This window comes from Neopelma chrysocephalum, unplaced genomic scaffold (assembly GCF_003984885.1).
Source record: "Neopelma chrysocephalum unplaced genomic scaffold, ASM398488v2 Primary Assembly neopelma1_22b, whole genome shotgun sequence".
NCBI classification, from domain to species: Eukaryota; Metazoa; Chordata; class Aves; order Passeriformes; family Pipridae; genus Neopelma; species Neopelma chrysocephalum.
The window spans coordinates 20,474,134-20,492,069 of NW_020897690.1; the positions used below are offsets into that span (position 1 = coordinate 20,474,134).

The 17,936-nt window shown below is 38.3% G+C and overlaps 1 protein-coding gene across 2 annotated transcripts in view; it reads left to right on the forward strand.

The window, feature by feature from the left end:
- TRIO (trio Rho guanine nucleotide exchange factor) overlaps positions 1–17,936 on the forward strand; it is a 253,664-nt gene that overhangs the window by 226,867 nt on the left and 8,861 nt on the right. The window contains exons 39-52 of one of the 2 annotated variants that reach the window (XM_027681616.1): positions 377–443; positions 1,891–1,994; positions 2,665–2,734; positions 4,214–4,303; positions 4,937–5,029; positions 5,572–5,622; positions 5,843–5,920; positions 6,802–6,993; positions 7,898–8,075; positions 8,888–9,657; positions 13,777–14,024; positions 14,812–14,950; positions 15,297–15,324; positions 16,179–16,341. In XM_027681616.1, the coding sequence (XP_027537417.1) occupies positions 377–443; positions 1,891–1,994; positions 2,665–2,734; positions 4,214–4,303; positions 4,937–5,029; positions 5,572–5,622; positions 5,843–5,920; positions 6,802–6,993; positions 7,898–8,075; positions 8,888–9,657; positions 13,777–14,024; positions 14,812–14,950; positions 15,297–15,324; positions 16,179–16,341 (2,271 nt within the window). Of the gene's footprint in view, positions 1–376; positions 444–1,890; positions 1,995–2,664; positions 2,735–4,213; positions 4,304–4,936; positions 5,030–5,571; positions 5,623–5,842; positions 5,921–6,801; positions 6,994–7,897; positions 8,076–8,887; positions 9,658–13,776; positions 14,025–14,811; positions 14,951–15,296; positions 15,325–16,178; positions 16,342–17,936 lie in introns of those variants that run through there. The other variant, XM_027681624.1, reaches the window with a different exon arrangement.

A 17,936-nucleotide genomic window follows, 5' to 3' on the forward strand; every position in this document is an offset into this window, starting at 1 on the left:
ACTGTTACCATGGTAGAACAAAAACATGTCTAGTTTCAAAATTTTTTAAACCTGTGTGTAGAAATAACAGTTCATATAGTTAAGAGTCTCCAGACCAGAGACGTAATAGCATTTTATTTTAAACAATAGTTAAATGTTTAATTTTAATGTCATGTTTAAGAAAACATCTGACTTTAGATAAACAGAAGCAAGCCTTGTCCAGTTTCAAAGTCAAAGTAGTATGTTACTTAGAACCAACGTACAATAATTCTTCCATTTCACTTCTACCTATCAAACACATGTGACTGCAAATGTCTAAGAAGTTGTATGCCATTAATCCTCTTGACGAATGTGTTTCATTTTTTAGTATGTGTTCACCATTTTCCTTCCCCTGTAGCTATGTCTTACAGGAATTAGTGGAGACAGAACGAGATTATGTGCGAGATCTGGGCTACGTAGTTGAGGTACGATGTTTTTCTTTCTCCTGATTTCTTCTTTTTTTTTAAATGTGATACTAACCAGCTGTGCAGCTTGAACCTCACAATGTTTTTCAAAACAAAACACATGAAGAAACTGAAAATTTGGGAGTTTGCATTCTGAGTTTTCCCTCCTGCAGGCTTTTAATGTATTAGAAATGCTGCATTATATCTTAGTCCCTTTTTGGTTCCTCTTATTGTGTCCACCTTGTTGTTGTTCTAAAGAGTGTAGTTCTGTGTCTTTTTTTTTAAGATCACTACCTCTGGCCTAATGTTATCTTAGGCTAGATGCTTTTTGGCACAACCAAATTTAAAAAAAAAATTGTACTTCAGCATACAGGATTTGAAAGTCCACCTTCCTCTTCTACTGCTAGACTTCTCTTAGACTTCCTAGCTTCCCCTACTGTAAAATGAGATAACATCACACATCTCTCTTCAGTCTTCAACTACCAACAAGATGCATTTGGAAGAATAGAATGAGCATGACAGTGAATTTCTGCCTAAGAATGTTCAATTCTTAAACTCTGTTTTAAAGGGAAGGAAGGAAAGAAAGACTGGCATTGTGAGAAGTGTTTTTACAGTATTTAAAGGGTGCATTAGAAGGCTGTGAATAGCTGTATTTTTGTAACTAACAAAATAATTTCTGGTGAAAATGCTAGACATCAAAACATAAACTTGGCAAACCAAAACCAGACCTGGCTACTTAGGAATAGAAGTATATATATATAAAAAAAAAGAAATAGAGTTGCATGAATATTACAAAATTTAAAATACTCCCAGCTCTAACTATATGATAGAATTGCTCGGTGACATGATGTAGATACCAAAAATAGGCTGAGACTAGGGGAAAATGTAAAAGGAATATTACTGCAGCCAGAATGCTTGCTAACAGAATTGATGTTCAGCTTCTTTGTGTTTGGTTTGTTCATACTGCAAGTAGTAGTTCATGCAGTGCAGTCCCATAGGCAGTACAGATGCTTTCTTCCTCAGCATGTTTTGGTGTAGGGTTAGTGTGGATGACTGAAATAAGAAACATTGAGCAAAGCACTACAGAAGCCAGTTCAGCAGCTCTGACATGTACTCAGTAGCAGCCCTACTTGGCAAAGCATTGCAACTGCTTCAGACAGTAAGAAGAAGGATTGTGGAAGTTTCCTTCATGCTTTGGTTCTGTTCACACAGGCTAAATTAGCTGGAGTGAATTCATTTTTCTAGCACTGGGCAGTGTTGTGTAGACAGCCCCAAGTCAATTTGTGATACTTTGTGTCTGTGCTCAACTTCATACTATGTTATAGAGCAGGTTTTTGCTTTGGTTTTGTGTCCCAAGCAAGCTGTTCCATGGGCAATTTGGACAGCTTCTGGCAAAAGGGAGATTAAAAGAAAGCTCACTTTTTTAAAAGTAAGAATGTTCACAGTGAATTTACTTGGATTGTTGCAGGGTTATATGGCACTTATGAAGGAAGATGGCGTACCTGATGATATGAAAGGCAAAGACAAGATTGTATTTGGAAACATTCACCAGATTTATGACTGGCACAGAGAGTACGTATTAACTTGAAAACTATCTGCTGAACTGTTCTACCTAAAAAATATTAGACCGACTTCAAGACATTATTTTATTTCCTCAAATATTCAGATACAAGGTAAAAACAGTTGGTCTTCTGCTTTGAGTTGTAGATACTGTAAATTCAGCTTCGTGTAAAGATCTATAAACAAAGATGCATATATATATATATATATATAGCAAGTGCTTCACCTGAGAATCTCTAGTGTGGATAGTATTAAGTACAAGAAGTATCTCCATTGTTTGAAGCTTTGTTTTCTCTCTAAGAATGCAGTCTAAAGAACTTACTAGGGGTTAGCATAGCAATATTAGCACCTCAGGCATTCAGACTAGGAAGGAGAAAGCTTTGAATCAATATATATTAAATGAAATAATTTTATTAGTGAACACTAAGGGGTTTTCCACTGAAAAAATTACATTAAAATATTACACTGTTAACATTGTCATTTTGGACATACCTTAATATCCAAAACTGCTGTTATGGGACACAAAGTGTCTTGCCTTGCAGTAAGACCACTTCCCTTGCAAAGTTGCTGGATATAGATATAGATATATATAGATACATATATATATACCTGTTGGTATAATGTGTGCTATCAGGAAAAAAACCCCAAAAACAACAAAAGTACTTATTCTGTTTATGTTCAGCTTCTTTTTAGGAGAGTTGGAAAAGTGCCTTGAAGATCCGGAAAAGCTAGGATCCCTGTTTGTTAAGCATGTAAGTGCGAACGTCTTCCTTGGCAAACTCTATTGCTGCTACTGCCCAACATGTTTGATTACTAAGTACAACACAGTGGAAGTGCTGTACAATATTTGTCACTGTAAGAGATGGAGAGAGAGTTTTTAAGAGCTTATAAATAAAGTGCTGTAGTTTTTGTCCCTGACATCTCTGTGTGGGGAGTAAACATGAATGAGCACCCCATTTCTCAGTTCAGTTCCACTTCGGTGCAAGGGAATTGTCATTTCATATGACACCTGCCTTCTGATCCCAGGTATCCATGCAGTATCACAGAACATAATATATAAAAATAGTAAAGAGATTCATTCTCCCTTCCAGTTTCAGTGCAGTCTAGTTCTGTATCCTTTCCCCCCTTCTGAGAATGTTGTTGCTGGCAAAATGCAAAACCTGTAGGAAGTAATTCTCCCTCTTTCTGATTGCTGTTTTACTTTCTCCTGGTATTATTTGTTGAGTTGTCTTTGAAAGGCACCTTTATCACTTCAGATGGAAAGGCAAACTGTGATACTATTACAGCATCCTCTAGAAAAGCCCTGACTATCAGCTAGAACACAGCGATTCAGTTCCTGCTCTTAATCTATGTCCTGTGTCCTTTTCAATCTCCATCTTATTTCTTCATTTTTTTCCTTACCATTTCTCTTCACTGGTCAGTACTCTGGGCAGCAAAGCCTCTAACGGCAAACCAATGCTAGCAAAGTGATAGGAAAGAGTTTGGAGTAGGTGACACATAGGGTATGTCTGTGCTTCTTGACCAGCAAGATCAGCAACCAGGAATGAATCTTGAAGTTATTCTCTCTCCCTTGTTCTTTGTTGCTTTGTTGTTAAAAGCACTTTCACAAAATAAAGCATCAGAGTTAAAAAATACTAGCGCTGTCATTTCCAGGCTTCATCATCTACATCCACACTCAAACTCCAGTAGGACAGACAGTACTAAACAGAGTACTCAAGAGGTTTCTCCTAACTATTCTGTACATCTAAACAGGAGGAGGTCATTATTCTAAAAAATTAGAATAATAATCAGATTATTAAAATAAAATTTAAAAAATATTAGATTTCAGAGGCTACATGCATTACAGAATCACAGAATGGTTAAGTTGGAAGGGACCATTGTGGTGTCATCTGGTCCAACCTCCCATTGCTCTTGCTAAAGGAAAAAGATACCCATTTTCATACTTAACTTTATTGTGGGCCCTGCTGAGCTATCACCCTTGAACACCTGTTGTTCAGGAGTATTTATAACTGCGGGAATTTTTTTCACTTGTGTTGCCTTTTTAAAATCGTAATGATATTCTCAAATAAATCTGTTTTCAGATCTGTAATTTCTGCATATGTAGCTGCTTTTCCTCAAAGTTTTTTAAGTTCATACTTTTGAACAGCTGTACTTCTTAAAATAATACTCCATTTCAATCTGGCATGTTTTTCTTGATAATGATGTATCATTCTGTGTCTTTGTTCCTCCAGGAGAGAAGGTTGCACATGTACATAGTTTACTGCCAAAACAAACCAAAGTCTGAGCACATTGTCTCAGAATACATTGATACATTTTTTGAGGTAAGTTCCTGAGAGAGGATGTACCAGGTGAAGGGTGTGTGCAAATCATAAGCATTATCTGATCTGTTGATCAAACCAAAAACCAACCAACCAAACAAATGCAGCAGATATTATTATTACTGTTTTAAATTATAATTTCTTGCCATTTCTGTTCTGATTCCTCAAATCTGATACAGACTCCTAGAGATGAAAACCAAAGTTTAGGTATAAGATATTAATTAATCAGTAGAGTCTTGTCCTTACTAGCCGTAGGCCAGGCAGTTAGCAGTGCATATTATATGATATGGCAATTTCGGATGAGCAGAGATCACTGTTGAAAATAGGTTATATACAACCTGTGACTGAAAAATTACATTTCACTATGCAGTCTTGTCAAAACAAAAGAGATGAAAGATGCTTGCAGAGGGGAATACTTTGAAAACAAAGGTGATACAAATAAGGGAAGGACTCCAGCTTTTGCTAACTGAAGATTAGATTCTGCTCTGACTTTTGCCAATTTCTGGTATGATTGCCACTAATACTGATATATGTGTATATCTCTCTATATATACTGATATGAATATTGTGTTTTTAACTCAAGAACAAAGTTCTTTATTACTGAACAAACAAAAATGTTTGTTTTACAACTCTCAGGATCTAAAGCAACGCCTGGGCCACAGACTTCAGCTCACAGACTTGCTAATAAAACCTGTGCAGAGAATTATGAAATACCAGCTGTTACTAAAGGTAAAGTGATGTAGAGATGAATGAGATGTGTTAACAGATATGTTATGGATGTATTAATAGCTATGTTTTCTTTTTTAATTATTGCTGATATTTTTCCACCCTTATCCCAAGCAGAACTCAGATTTGTAAGCAATACCAAATGATTATTTTCTGAGAATATTCAGATATAAAAATAGCAGTAAATGGCTTTGGCAGAAATTTGCTGCTTCTTTTAAGAGACCAAATGTTTAGACATGGAAATATTTAGAATTTTAATCAGTGTCATATGAACAGGAGAAAGAACTCTCAACTCTTTTCAGATGCAAAAGTGATATGAGTTGTTGGGACTGATCCCAGCTTCTCCATCTACACCTGCAACCATTTTAATGTCACATAAGTGTTTACTGAAGAGCAACTCTGTGTAACACAGTTCTTGTATGAGCTAAGTCCAAATGGTGAATAAATCTTAAACAAAAACATTAAAAATAAAATTTTTCTGCGTGTTTTCTGCAGTTTGTCATATTCTGACAGAGGATAGTAAATTCAGTTTTTTTCTTTTTCAGGACTTCCTCAAATATTCTAAAAAAGCTAATCTTGACACAACAGAACTAGAGGTATTTGAAACATTTTCTCTTAGTGACATGAATCCTCTTAACTCTGAACTTCTCTTGTTTTGGCAGAGTTACTTTTCTTTTCTGATCGCCCTGAGAATGTGATTTCAAGTGTTTACTTATTGCATTTCTGTTCTAAAGCAACCATATCAAATTAAACAAAATGTTGTGCTGCTAACTCATTTGGAAAATAAAGCTTTAACTTTTTATTTGTCTTGAACAGAAAGCTGTAGAGGTCATGTGTATAGTACCAAAACGGTGTAATGACATGATGAATGTTGGCCGCCTGCAAGGATTTGATGTAAGTTGGCTGGAGTTTTGCTTAGAGATTTTGTCAGGTTCTCTAGAAATTAACCATTAATGTTGTGGGGAGAAAATGAAGTGGAGTGCTACCTTGTTATCTGGTTAACTGGTGCAAAAAGCAGTGAATGAAAAATCAAGTCTTAGCCCTGCCAAGGACTTTTTCCAGGGAAACTTTATATGCCATGTCAGTCACACTAGGTAAGTCCTTCTGCAAAATCTGGAAAGTGCAGGTGTTATTGCAGTTCCCTTGTTGACTAAAGGCTTGCAAAACAGTGAAGTAATCAGTTATCAGCAGGTGAGTAGCCCTGATTTCAGTAGTGTAGACAAAGGAGGAGTCACTAAGTGACCTCAGTAATGTATGTGCGGCAACCGTAATCTTTCTCCTTGTTTTGCTAAGCCTAGAAGAGCTGGAAATTGGCTGTTGAAGCAGTATGTATCATTTCAGACCACAGTCACAAGTTCTGCTTGCAAAGCCTTTTATATTCTGTGATGCAGGTATGAACTTGAATTCTTCCCCTGTTTAGCACCCTGGAAGGCACTGGAAGAATATATAAGTAACTGTTAGAGTTATTGAGAATAGAGAAATGAAAGCCTTAATGTTCCAAGCCTCAAAGTGGAGTATGAATTGAAAAGGGTGGGAGTGGATTTTTTGGGGGTTTGTTTGGTTGAGTTTTTTTATCTTCATGATGTTTGCTTTTTTGAGAAAGGGCACAAGAATGTCTTGTGTATAGGAGCAGCAATGAATATATAATGGTCAGTGACATTTGGAAGTTGGGAAATATAGAAAGCTATTTGGCATGAGTATTTGCTCAAAAAGATTGATTGGGGAAAGAAATGAAGAACTGCACTAAATGTGTTTCTGCTTCCCTCTGTATTTAGGGTAAAATTGTAGCCCAGGGTAAGCTCCTGCTCCAGGACACATTCTTGGTTACAGACCAGGATGCGGGACTTTTGCCACGCTGCAAGGAGAGACGGGTCTTCCTCTTTGAGCAGATTGTCATTTTCAGTGAGCTGCTAGATAAAAAGAAAGGTTTCTCCATGCCCGGATTCTTGTTTAAAAACAGTATCAAGGTAACTGTTGTGTGTGAGTCTTTGTGTCCCCTGCACAAACTCTGCTAAGGTAACAGTTTCTCATTCTGTGCGGAGTCACTAGTGACATCTAGATGTGCAATCATAGAGCACAGTGAGGTGTTAGTTATTTCCTGAAATACCAAATCTATTCTCACTCTGATGATAAATGGAAATCTTCGGATCTGATGCTACCTACATGAAGCATATGAAAACAGGTGTTCTTGCACAAAGCTGGACAAGCGTTCACAAAGAATTTAGTTTTAAGCTCTGTGCTATGTGTACAACACATAGCAAAGTAATTGCAAATAGATTTAATAACTTCTTATGTATTCTTTCTGATATTCATATATGTAGATATTTGTAAGTAGTGCCACCTTCTTAGATGTGTCAGCTCTCCCTCAAAGAAAAAGCGTTTTCCCCCACTTCAAGCCTGTCAAAAAAACTTGATAATATTAGTGCCCAGCAGCCCTCCTCATGAAGTGTTTTGGGTGGACCCTGCTTCCCCTAATTCACCTTGGTGCTTTGTCTGCCAGCTGAGTCTCCTGTTTATAGCGCTGGCTGAACAGCCTGGTCCAAGGAATTGCCGTATCTGCAGCTGAAGCCTTTGGTGTGGGCCAGTGGTAGAGCTCCCTGGCTGGCTTAGCATTTTAACTAACATGAAAGGAAAGTGAGGGATGATGGAGAACATTGGGCCATGCTGACTAGCTGGAGATTGTTCAGGCAAGTGTATCAGTAAACTGTACACTAATCCTCAGTTTACTGTAATCCTTCATTTCATGATATTACTTTACTGAAGGAAAGAACAGTTATCATTTGAAGATCTGACTCTAAGCTCCTAAGTAAGAGATTTTTAGAGGTATGTTTCATATAAAATGCACAAATAAATTATTTTTTTTTCATGAAGGTGAGTTGCCTTTCCCTGGAGGAAAATGTGGACAGCGATCCATGTAAATTTGCACTAACATCAAGGACGGGCGATGTCACGGAAACCTTTATTTTGCATTCTGCCAGTCCAGGAGTCCGCCAGTTATGGATCCATGAAATTAACCAAATTTTGGAAAACCAGCGCAACTTTTTAAATGGTAAATTATTTCCTTTCACTGAAAGTTCATAATTGAATTACTTGATTCTTTCATCTGTTGTTTCTTGGACTGGAAATGTTTTCTAAGTTTTCTTTTTCCTGAGCTAATACAGAACAGTTGGGGGATATGTGCCACATTTCTGGTTCAGAACAGATGCTAGCATTTATTATAAGAGTGGTAGTCTGAATTTACATGGTGTTCTCTTGGTGAAATTTTCCAAATGTTTTGTAGGAGTGAATCAAGATTGTCACCATCCGTTGAGGTGGAGAGCTTGTGTAACCCTTTTAAGCAAAGCAAGCCTTTAAAGGCTAAACCCAAGTGGAACTTTAAGCATCTATTCAGAATATGTTTTGCTTGTGTTATTTTGGTGGCTATTGTTGTCACATCTTATTGTGGCAACATACAGATTCTGCAGGAGAAAAGTAGAAAGTGGTAGTGTCTGTTGTGACACTAGAAGGTTCTTGCTGTATTTTTATATCTATCAGTTGTTGCCCCAATATAGATTTTTTAAGGAGTTATAATAAAGAGAATTTGGAGTCACACCTGGTTTTTTCCCAGCTTGGCTGCTGACTAACAATGTGATCCTAGAGGAAAACATTTCTTCCTATTTTCAGATTCTTAATTGTTAATATAGGCTAATGTAGCAGGTCGTGAAGGTGAGATATAGAAAAGTGACTTGACGAGCATTGTTATGGAAATTTATTTGAACAGCACTCCCGGTTTTGCCAGTAAACATGTCTGTTTTAAACTGTTCCTGTTCCCTTTCCTGCCCTCTCTCTCCCCGAACGCCTCCCCTCCTGCCCCCATTGCAGCCTTGACGTCCCCAATCGAGTACCAGAGGAACCACAGCAGTGGTGGAGGCGGCAGCGGGAGCAGCAGTGGTAACAGCAGCGGCCCCAGCAGCTGTAGTGGCATCCCCAGCTCCAGCCGTAGCCGGCCATCCCGGATCCCCCAGCCTGTCAGACACCATTCCCCAGTCCTGGTCTCCTCTGCAGCCTCGGCCCAAGCAGAGGCAGACAAGATGTCAGGTATGTCCATTCACAATCACTCCCTGCCACACTACAACACCTCCTTAGAAATTGGCCTGAGCCAGCCAGACAGGCACCCTCCCAATGCAGAGCCGGATGGTCCTCAGAGAGAAGCTGAACAGATTCCCAAGATGAAAGTTATTGAAAGTCCCAGGAAGACAGCAGGAAATATTTCTGGCTCAGCTGATGGAGCCCAGAAGGACTCCCGTGGAAGCTCAGAGGACAGTCGAACAAGAAACAGCATAGGATCACTGACGCTTGGGAAGCCAAGGCCAGGGGCCATCTCACCAATGAACTCTCCTCTCTCCACGACTTTCCCTTCTCCCTTTGGCAAGGAAACCTTTCCACCCAGCAGCCCCCTGCAGAAGGGCTCCTTTTGGAGCTCCATCCCAGCATCCCCTGCCAGCCGCCCTGGCTCCTTCACTTTCCCTGGGGACAATGACTCCCTCCAGCGGCAGGTCCACCGCCACTCTTCACACAGCAAGGACACAGACCGCATGAGCACATGCTCCTCGACCAGCGAGCAGTCAGTTCACTCCACCCAGAGTAATGGGGTAAGAGCGGAGCACCTCTGTCCTGCGAGCTCTTCTAAAACCTTCCCATGCTCCCTGTCTGTGCATTGCCATTTCTCCGTACTAACTTCTGGCTCTCCAGTGCTGTACTGCTCTGAAATTATCAACTGTTCAAATATCTTCTGCACATTAAAAAGAACAAGAGTGTCTACCTCTCTGTGTATGTATACATACGAACATAGCTATGTATACAGACACAAAAGCAACTGCTAACATTAGATGCAATTTCTGGCTCTGCTGAAAACATAGGTCACTAAGCTGATAACTACTAACTCGCTGTCCTTGCTTTTTTCGTCTCTAATTTGAAGGCACATAATTAACATGCTGAAGCGTGGCAGCCAGAGCACCTTGGGATATGCATTGCGCCAGCACTTAAACCTGACTTCAAGATTTTGGCAGATTGCCTTGGGGCTTTTTTCCCTTTCACGCGCAAATTCGCCACCATTGTCGTGGAGACATCTACGGTCCCTGGGCTACTTGATTTTTATTTTTTTATTAATGTATTTTCCCCCTCTCCTTTCAGCCTTAGTGGTTGTACAAAATTCTCTTTTTAAATCCTATGTTTGATCAAGGAAGCTTTCTGCGATCCGCTCAAAATAGGGCAACAAAACCTAGCTAAAATAATCTTCCTTCTACTACAATCAAAACAAATACCCGCTCCACTTGCCTTTTTTCCTTTGTAAGAAGAACTGGTTTAGGGTATCTGGAGATTCAGCCTCTTAGTATGCACTTGGTGTGTTTGTGTGGAAATCTGGGGTATCAACAGAATCTACGTTACCTTTAATAACATCCACCAGGAATGCAACACAGCAATTACAGGGGCATGTGCAAATATAAAGCAAAAATGTGGAGGCTCTTGCCATGGATGTGGTAGGCAGGTTATGGTGCCTTTCTTTTTAAAATCACGTTTGATTTTTCTCTCACTAAGCGTTGTGTTCATGAATGTTTGTTTTTCCACTCTCTCACAAATAGTATGCAATACCAATTTTGCAAATGACCTAATTTGCTGGACCTTTTTTAAATGCATGCTTATCTTTATAGAACTGTTTAACATACAATGCTTTCTTGACTTCCCAGTTCTTATACTTACTTTTATAATAGCTTCAGAAGAAAAAAATTATGCTTTGCATGTTTTGTATTTTTATCCCAATCTTCCTTCAGCTTTTTTTTTTGTTTAGCTCTGTCTTGTGTTTATTTTCTGTCTAGCAAAATGTGATGTGATGTAATGTAATATAATGTCTGGGGTAATTTGAGTATTTCACACTTACTGCATAGTATATGAATCAAGATGGTGGTACCTTTTATATGCAGAGAAGACTTGCCTAATATTAATTCAGGTTGTTCCATTAAAAAAAAGAGAGAGGGAAAGATGGGATGGCACTGAGTTTGCAAAACATTTGGATTTTGGTTCTATCTCAGCAAAGACAACATTGGTTGTTTTTATCTTACTGTGAGAGGTAATCATGGAATGCATGCCTTCTGCTTCACAACTGTCTTTTAGTTTGGTAATTGAGATGGGCCATCAGTCCTCATTTATAACCTCATTTATAGACCAATCAGCAAGATTTCACACCACACTGAACAAGCTAGAGAAAATGGGTTGTGAAGGTTTATTTTGATTTAACCACTTGTGTGTGTATATTTACATGTTCATATGGTTATGGTTGTTTACTTTTGGAAAGTTACTTCTAAGAAGAAGAAAAAGGAATAGGTTTTGCTAATTGAGGAATATGGGAGAAATTTTTTATATTTTATTTGTAGCTCCCTCTCTAATCCCATAGTTGAGGTCAGTGATGGCAAGCAGAACTTGAAGCAGAAAAACATTAACTGTGCAAGAATAATTATTTCCTTGCAAGGCAGAAAAGAAGGCTACCTTTCTGTGGTGAGAATGAACGCTTGGTATAAACACATTCTCAAGAACATTTGTCACTTAGTAGTTACGAGACACTTGTTTATTTAACAAATTTAACTGTCCCTGTTGAAAATAAGAAATATTCAGGGTTTAATATGATCCTTCAAGACTTAAATGTTAAAAAGGAATACTGTGTTACAGAAAGGCCAGTCTTTCAGTTACACAAATTCTGCTGCATGCTAAGAAGCAGTATGTTCAAGAATAGTGTGTGGGACAAGGTTTGGTGCTTAGGTTGAGATTGCTTCTTCCCTTCATCTCCCCCTGTAAGCGTAACAAGAGGAGTTAACAAAAGCAGCTTTTTTCTGAATAGAGTTGTTTTTCATCTAGGTAAGAGAATGTAGCAAGTTGTAATCTTAATTTAAATAATGACTGAAAATTAAATTACTTTGTTTGGTTTGGCTATGCCCAGTTTGCCTAAATCATGGAAGGGGCTTGCAAATACAAAAGGGCATGCAGGCAGTCCTCTAAACTAGAAAAAACGAATTCTCCTGCTGGAAATAGAGCATCTGAAATTAATGTAAATATCCTTTAGTAGAGGTACAATCCATGAAAAGATCTTTCTCTCTGAAGTAGCATTTGCTTCATCATCCTAATAAGGCAAAAAAAAAAAAGGCTTGGATCACCCAGTTGAATGTAACAGTCCAGCTAGAATAAAATGTACAGTCACTGGAAACCCAAGCCTCAGTGTGCTGAATGTGCTATGAATGAGTAATCTGAAACTGTTCCTTTCCAAATGTCTTGGTTTCTCAGCCAGAGTACTCATAGGGAAGCACAGGCACAGAGAGGTGGAGTGACTTGTTCAAGGACATTAGCAGATTAGAAGAGAATGTGGTTTTCAGGGCTTCCAGTGTACCACGCTGTCCACTGACACCTGCTGCATCTCCTCAACACTGAGGGGAGAAATATTTCACAGTTTTGAGAAAAAAGATTGCACTCTTTTAATCCTGTGTACCAAGCTTTATACTAGCGCATATGCGGTGCTAACATGTGGTTATGCTATATAGGCAACAGGAGTCTCCAGCTACACCTGAGTACTAATTTCCTTCTTCAGCTCAGCTACTACTGAGCAATAGTGAGCCCTCACTGGTAGTGAGTGACCTGAAACAATTTGAAATAATAACAGAGACAAAAGACAGGCGCACACACACATACACACTTCATGTCACATCATTAACAGGCCATCCAGTTTGGTTTTAATTTGTTTCAAGAAGGAAATAACTTATCCAGGGAGAAGGTTTTGTAATCTTGTAACAGATTTCACACTTCCGTTTATTAAACCTCATATACTGAATACATGCAAATGGACAAAATAAGTCTTAGTTTTAAAAAATAATAATTTCTAGTGAATTTATGGTCAGGACAAGGATTTTTGTTTTGAAAGTACTATGATTACAACTGATCCACCGTAATTAGCTTTCTACAAATGCTTAGTGAGGATCATGAACAGTAGTTGAAAGTGTATGATAAACAGCCAACAACACTCAGCTATCATAGTCACTAATCAATTAGAAGTGATTCTGATAGTATAGTGGGCCTGTTTTGACCAAGAAATTAATCATTACTTATTTCAGTAATTTACCTCATCCTCTGCATTTTAAGGAATAAACCTGATCATACAGATTCAACCAGAAATAAGCCTTGTGGTTTTGAGACACACTGTCAAAAGCCTGTTTTGTTCTTTTGTACCTTGTGTTTTGTGTGCAGAAGGCTGGTGTCTGAGATCTGACAAATAGGAAAGACTGTATGTATTTTTTGTTGTCGGAATTTCCAGTGTTTATGAGGTAATGATTATGATTTTGAAACTGCACTTTTAAGACTATACATACTTGTACAGTTTTGTTGCCTGATGAAGATGCGAGGTTCAATGTCTGGGCTTGAAAAGGAGATGAGTTGAGATCTGTGTATAAACTGATTCTTAGTTAATGGAAATAATCTTGAGTAAAAGTAATGGGAATCAATTTATGCAGCAGTGGTATGTGAAGGTATTCAAAGATCAAACTAATGCACAAGAAAAATAGACACAGGCAGCTTTAAAAGAGGAATTGTTGCTCTTTTCTTTGACTACAGTTTAAACTGTGTGGATTATGCAGGTAATGTAGCAGGCCAAGAACAGCTAGTCTTCTTCATGAACTTTAAACTTGATTCTCTTTTTTTCCCCCCTTCTCTCTGCTTCTGATTGACACTTGCAGAGTGAAAGTAGCAGCAGTAGCAATATCTCCACCATGCTGGTGACACACGATTACACGGCAGTGAAGGAGGATGAGATAAATGTCTACCAAGGAGAGGTCGTGCAGATTCTAGCCAGCAACCAACAGAACATGTTTTTGGTGTTCAGAGCCGCCACTGATCAGTGCCCCGCAGCCGAGGGCTGGATTCCCGGCTATGTCTTGGGGCATACCAGTGCAGTCATCATTGACAACCCTGATGGAACCATCAAGTGAGTGCCTGGGTGTGTGTAGAAGGGGAGGAGAAAGAAAAATTTCCAATTTAGGCAAGGCTTTGAACCTTTTAAACCAAAAGTTGATGTGATCATTGAGAAATAAATGAACAACAAGCAGAATGAGTACTTAAGAGGTCGCTTAGCAAACTTCAAAATACAAGCTAGTAAGAAAGATCCCAGAAGCACATATTCTTTATTAAAAAGTTTAATAGCCCAGTCGTCTGGGAAAAGAATGCCTGATCTAAGAGCAGCAATGGTTTATTTAATAGAATGAGTTACCAGTCTAGACATCATTGTCTAGGAAAACAGGGAGGGGATGTTTGTTCAAGTGAAACAAGATTTCAGAGTTCTTAGATCTCCACTTTGAGCCACAAAGAAAATGAAAATAACTGGTTGTGCTCAGACGACCTCTCTCAAATCTGCAATGGAAGAAATTATATCAAAGTTCTTAGCACTGAAATTTTATATAAAGCTCCTGTAGGCTGTATTTGGTATGGGTTTCATACCGACCATTGCTCAGTTTGATAGACAGTTTGTATTTTCATATAGAAAGTTTGCCATTTGAGCAATGATTTCAAGAAATACTGAAATACAGACTACATTACTAGCTTGCTGACAGTTTTAGGCAAGGATGGCATCTCTTATGTAATACTTAATTTCATTTCACTATACTGTAATACATAGAAATAACATTTTGACATACTTTTCCAATGACCTTTGAAAATAGATAGTATAGCACACAACATGAAAAAAAATTGATAAAAATTTCATGTTCTGTGTCCAGGAAATCAACGTCTTGGCACACAGCACTCCGATTAAGGAAGAAATCTGAGAAAAAAGATAAAGACGGCAAAAGGGAAGGCAAGCTAGAAAATGGTTACCGCAAATCCCGAGAAGGACTTGCCAACAAGGTTTCTGTAAAGGTAAGCGTTACATAGATGTAGTAGTTTCTGAAAGTTGTTGGATTTGGATTTCTTTAAAAGTAGCTTCTGTCAGAATTTCACAGCAAGAAATCAAAGGCAACAAAAGTTTTAATGGACCTTTCTGAAAACAGGAAGGTATAATCTTTGAACCTGCTAGCATTATACAACAAAAGGATACTGCAGAAAAAAAAAAAGAGTAATGCAGAAATTATTGAATAATGTTTAGATGTTTCATGGATTTCGTAGGTACAACTAACTTTGACCTATCACTGTGCTTGGTTTACTACCATTCTTTAAGTTATTATAAGGTTATCAGGACATTAATTCTTTAATTTCTTCTTTTCAGCTTCTCAACCCCAATTACATTTATGATGGTAAGTTGCTTTAATTTTTTAAAAGTTGCAGTCAATATAATTTGATTAAAACATCATTTGCTTGATACGAGTTATGTTGGGAACTGAGGACATTTTATCAAAATGTACACAGTCTCTTTTTGGATAAGGTAGAATGAAATAACGTCATATTTCTTTTTTAAGACGCAAGGAACTTTTTTTTTTTCCACAAATCCAAAACAACATAAAACACAAGGACCATATGATGTGTTCTGTATGGAGACTGTATGGAAGTTGGGCCTTGCTGAATTTGCAAAGTAAAAAAGCCAGGAGTTGGAACTGCTTTATTTTTAACCTTGCTCCTTAGGGAACGTTCAGGACCTCTCCAGTGCAGAGGCTAATCAGGACAAAGACAGTGGCCCTTTGGGGTCAGAGCCAAACTGGATTTTTGGCGTAATACACGGAACCAAACTTTCTGAGTTTCACCCATGGAAAAGGGAAACCACTACCTCGGTGGATGAAGTGTTCTGTGTTCCCTTTTGCAAACTTAGCTGGATATACAGATAGCCTAGCTGGGCACATCCTTAAATATTACCCGGTAGAGTTTCCTCAGCTTGCCATAAACAGGGCGTTTGGTTCACCATGGTAGGCTTCACAGTTATCTGTGGCATAGCAGCAGTGTTGTGTCCAAGTTCATGTAGAGGAAAATTCACTAGCTCTGCAGAGCCTCAGCAAGTGGCCTAACCATGGATCTGCTGCAACGGTAGAGGGATGGATACATCTTGGAAATGTAAAGTACCCTACCATTTTGTCTAATAGAAAAGAAAGAGCACAAGGAATAGAAAATAAATGTATTTACTTCAGTTGACCTAATGCCATTAATTTTCTTTTTCCAGTTCCCCCAGAGTTTATAATTCCATTGAGTGAGGTAACTTGTGAGACAGGAGAGACCATCGTGCTTAGGTGTAAAGTCTGTGGTCGCCCCAAGGCTTCAGTTACTTGGAAAGGTCCTGATCATAACACACTGAGCAATGACGGTCATCACAGCATTTCATACAGGTACAGTAATTTGTACAATGTTCAACAGGAACTGCTGAAACAGTTGTATTTTCTATCTGTCCTGGTGCAGGGCAGCTTTTGGCTATGAGGCATGAAGATAGGATTGCCCTCAGACAGAGAGGGAGATTTCACAGCTAAGATTTTCCTGAAATGTTGTGTAACTTCTGTGTATGGCTGAGGTGTCAAAATGTCATATTCACTTGCTTTTTAAAAACAAAAGAAAATTAATGTGTTATTTCTGATTAACTATTGCAGCAGCTGTTGTTCTGTCACGCTGACCTGGTGCTTGAAACAGAACAGTATGTTGTGACATGCCAGATGTTGTGACAGTGACAGATCCTGCCAGTCCCTGATTTCCTTTAGTAGCTTTCAGATCACAGTACAGTAATTTGCAAAGAAAAGCCTCTGGTTCCTACTGAGGTGGCAATGTCACTTTATTTTTGAAACATGGATATTAACATTTTTGCCTGGTTTTAGCTTTGCTATGATAGAACTTTACAGAATAACTGGTAACTCAAACACCTGATAAGTAAGAGAGACTGCGTTATTTTGGAATGGGAAACTGCATGTTAAAAAATATTTTTTCTGAAAAAGCATTCTTTCATTCTTTGAAATACAGAAAATTTTGTTTATTGAGTAACTTCAATGTGAAGAAGTATGTTAGGTATGAATTATGCTCTTAATTCAGAATGAAGAGCTCTTTTATGAAAACTTGATGGCATGTTATACTGTTTTTCTGTACTTCCTGCTGCTCCTGCTTTTTGATTAGTTTTTTTGTTTGTTCATTTTTAGTGGAGTGACAAAGGCAGTGTGGCGGCTCTGCTACTGCATCCAGGGCTGTTATGAGATGAGTAAGAGTTAGATTAGCTAGGTTGAATTCACTGTTACTCATTACTCTTACAGAACTATATCCAATAAGTCATGTTGTCGGTGGCTGACAGATTTTTAGAAATAGTCGTGATGTTCTTTGAGCTGGTGAAGGTGGTCATCTTCCTGTGTTCCTTAAACTTACCTTCTTTTTTTCTCCTGAAACTGTGTGGTGAAGACTGTGGGAAATACTTTTTAGTTCAGTCAGTAAAATGACTTGTAGCAACTAAGATGAATCCAAAGGAAAGCAATAAGAATGATAGAAAATATTGAAAATATGCATTATTGTGGAAAAAAATAACACAATGCTAGGGTTGTTTTGAGCCTAGAGGTGTAAAGTGTAGGGAGAACTTGCCAAGTATTACCTTTATAAGAGACTGTTGCAAATTAAATTACGTGCTGTTCATGTCCGTGGCAGATAGTCAAAAGAGTACTAGAAATTAATTTCACAGAGAAAGATTTAAGTAGACATTTAAAGACAAACCATCAAATAAAATGTCTGGTTGAATAGTGAGAAAGATTAAGGAAGAGTCTGCAGAATCTTTCTGCTGTGGTCTTACATAGCTTATTGCTGTTGCTGCCCTGAAGCACAGGGAAAACTTAAGTCCTTTTTAGTTTCCTCCCATCCTCATTCTCCCAGATTCTGAGGTCTCCAAAGTTGTGAAGTGTGCCTTTTGTGTTGAAGAGGAAGCTCCCTCTTACAAGGAGTGAATGCTCTGAAAGTACAA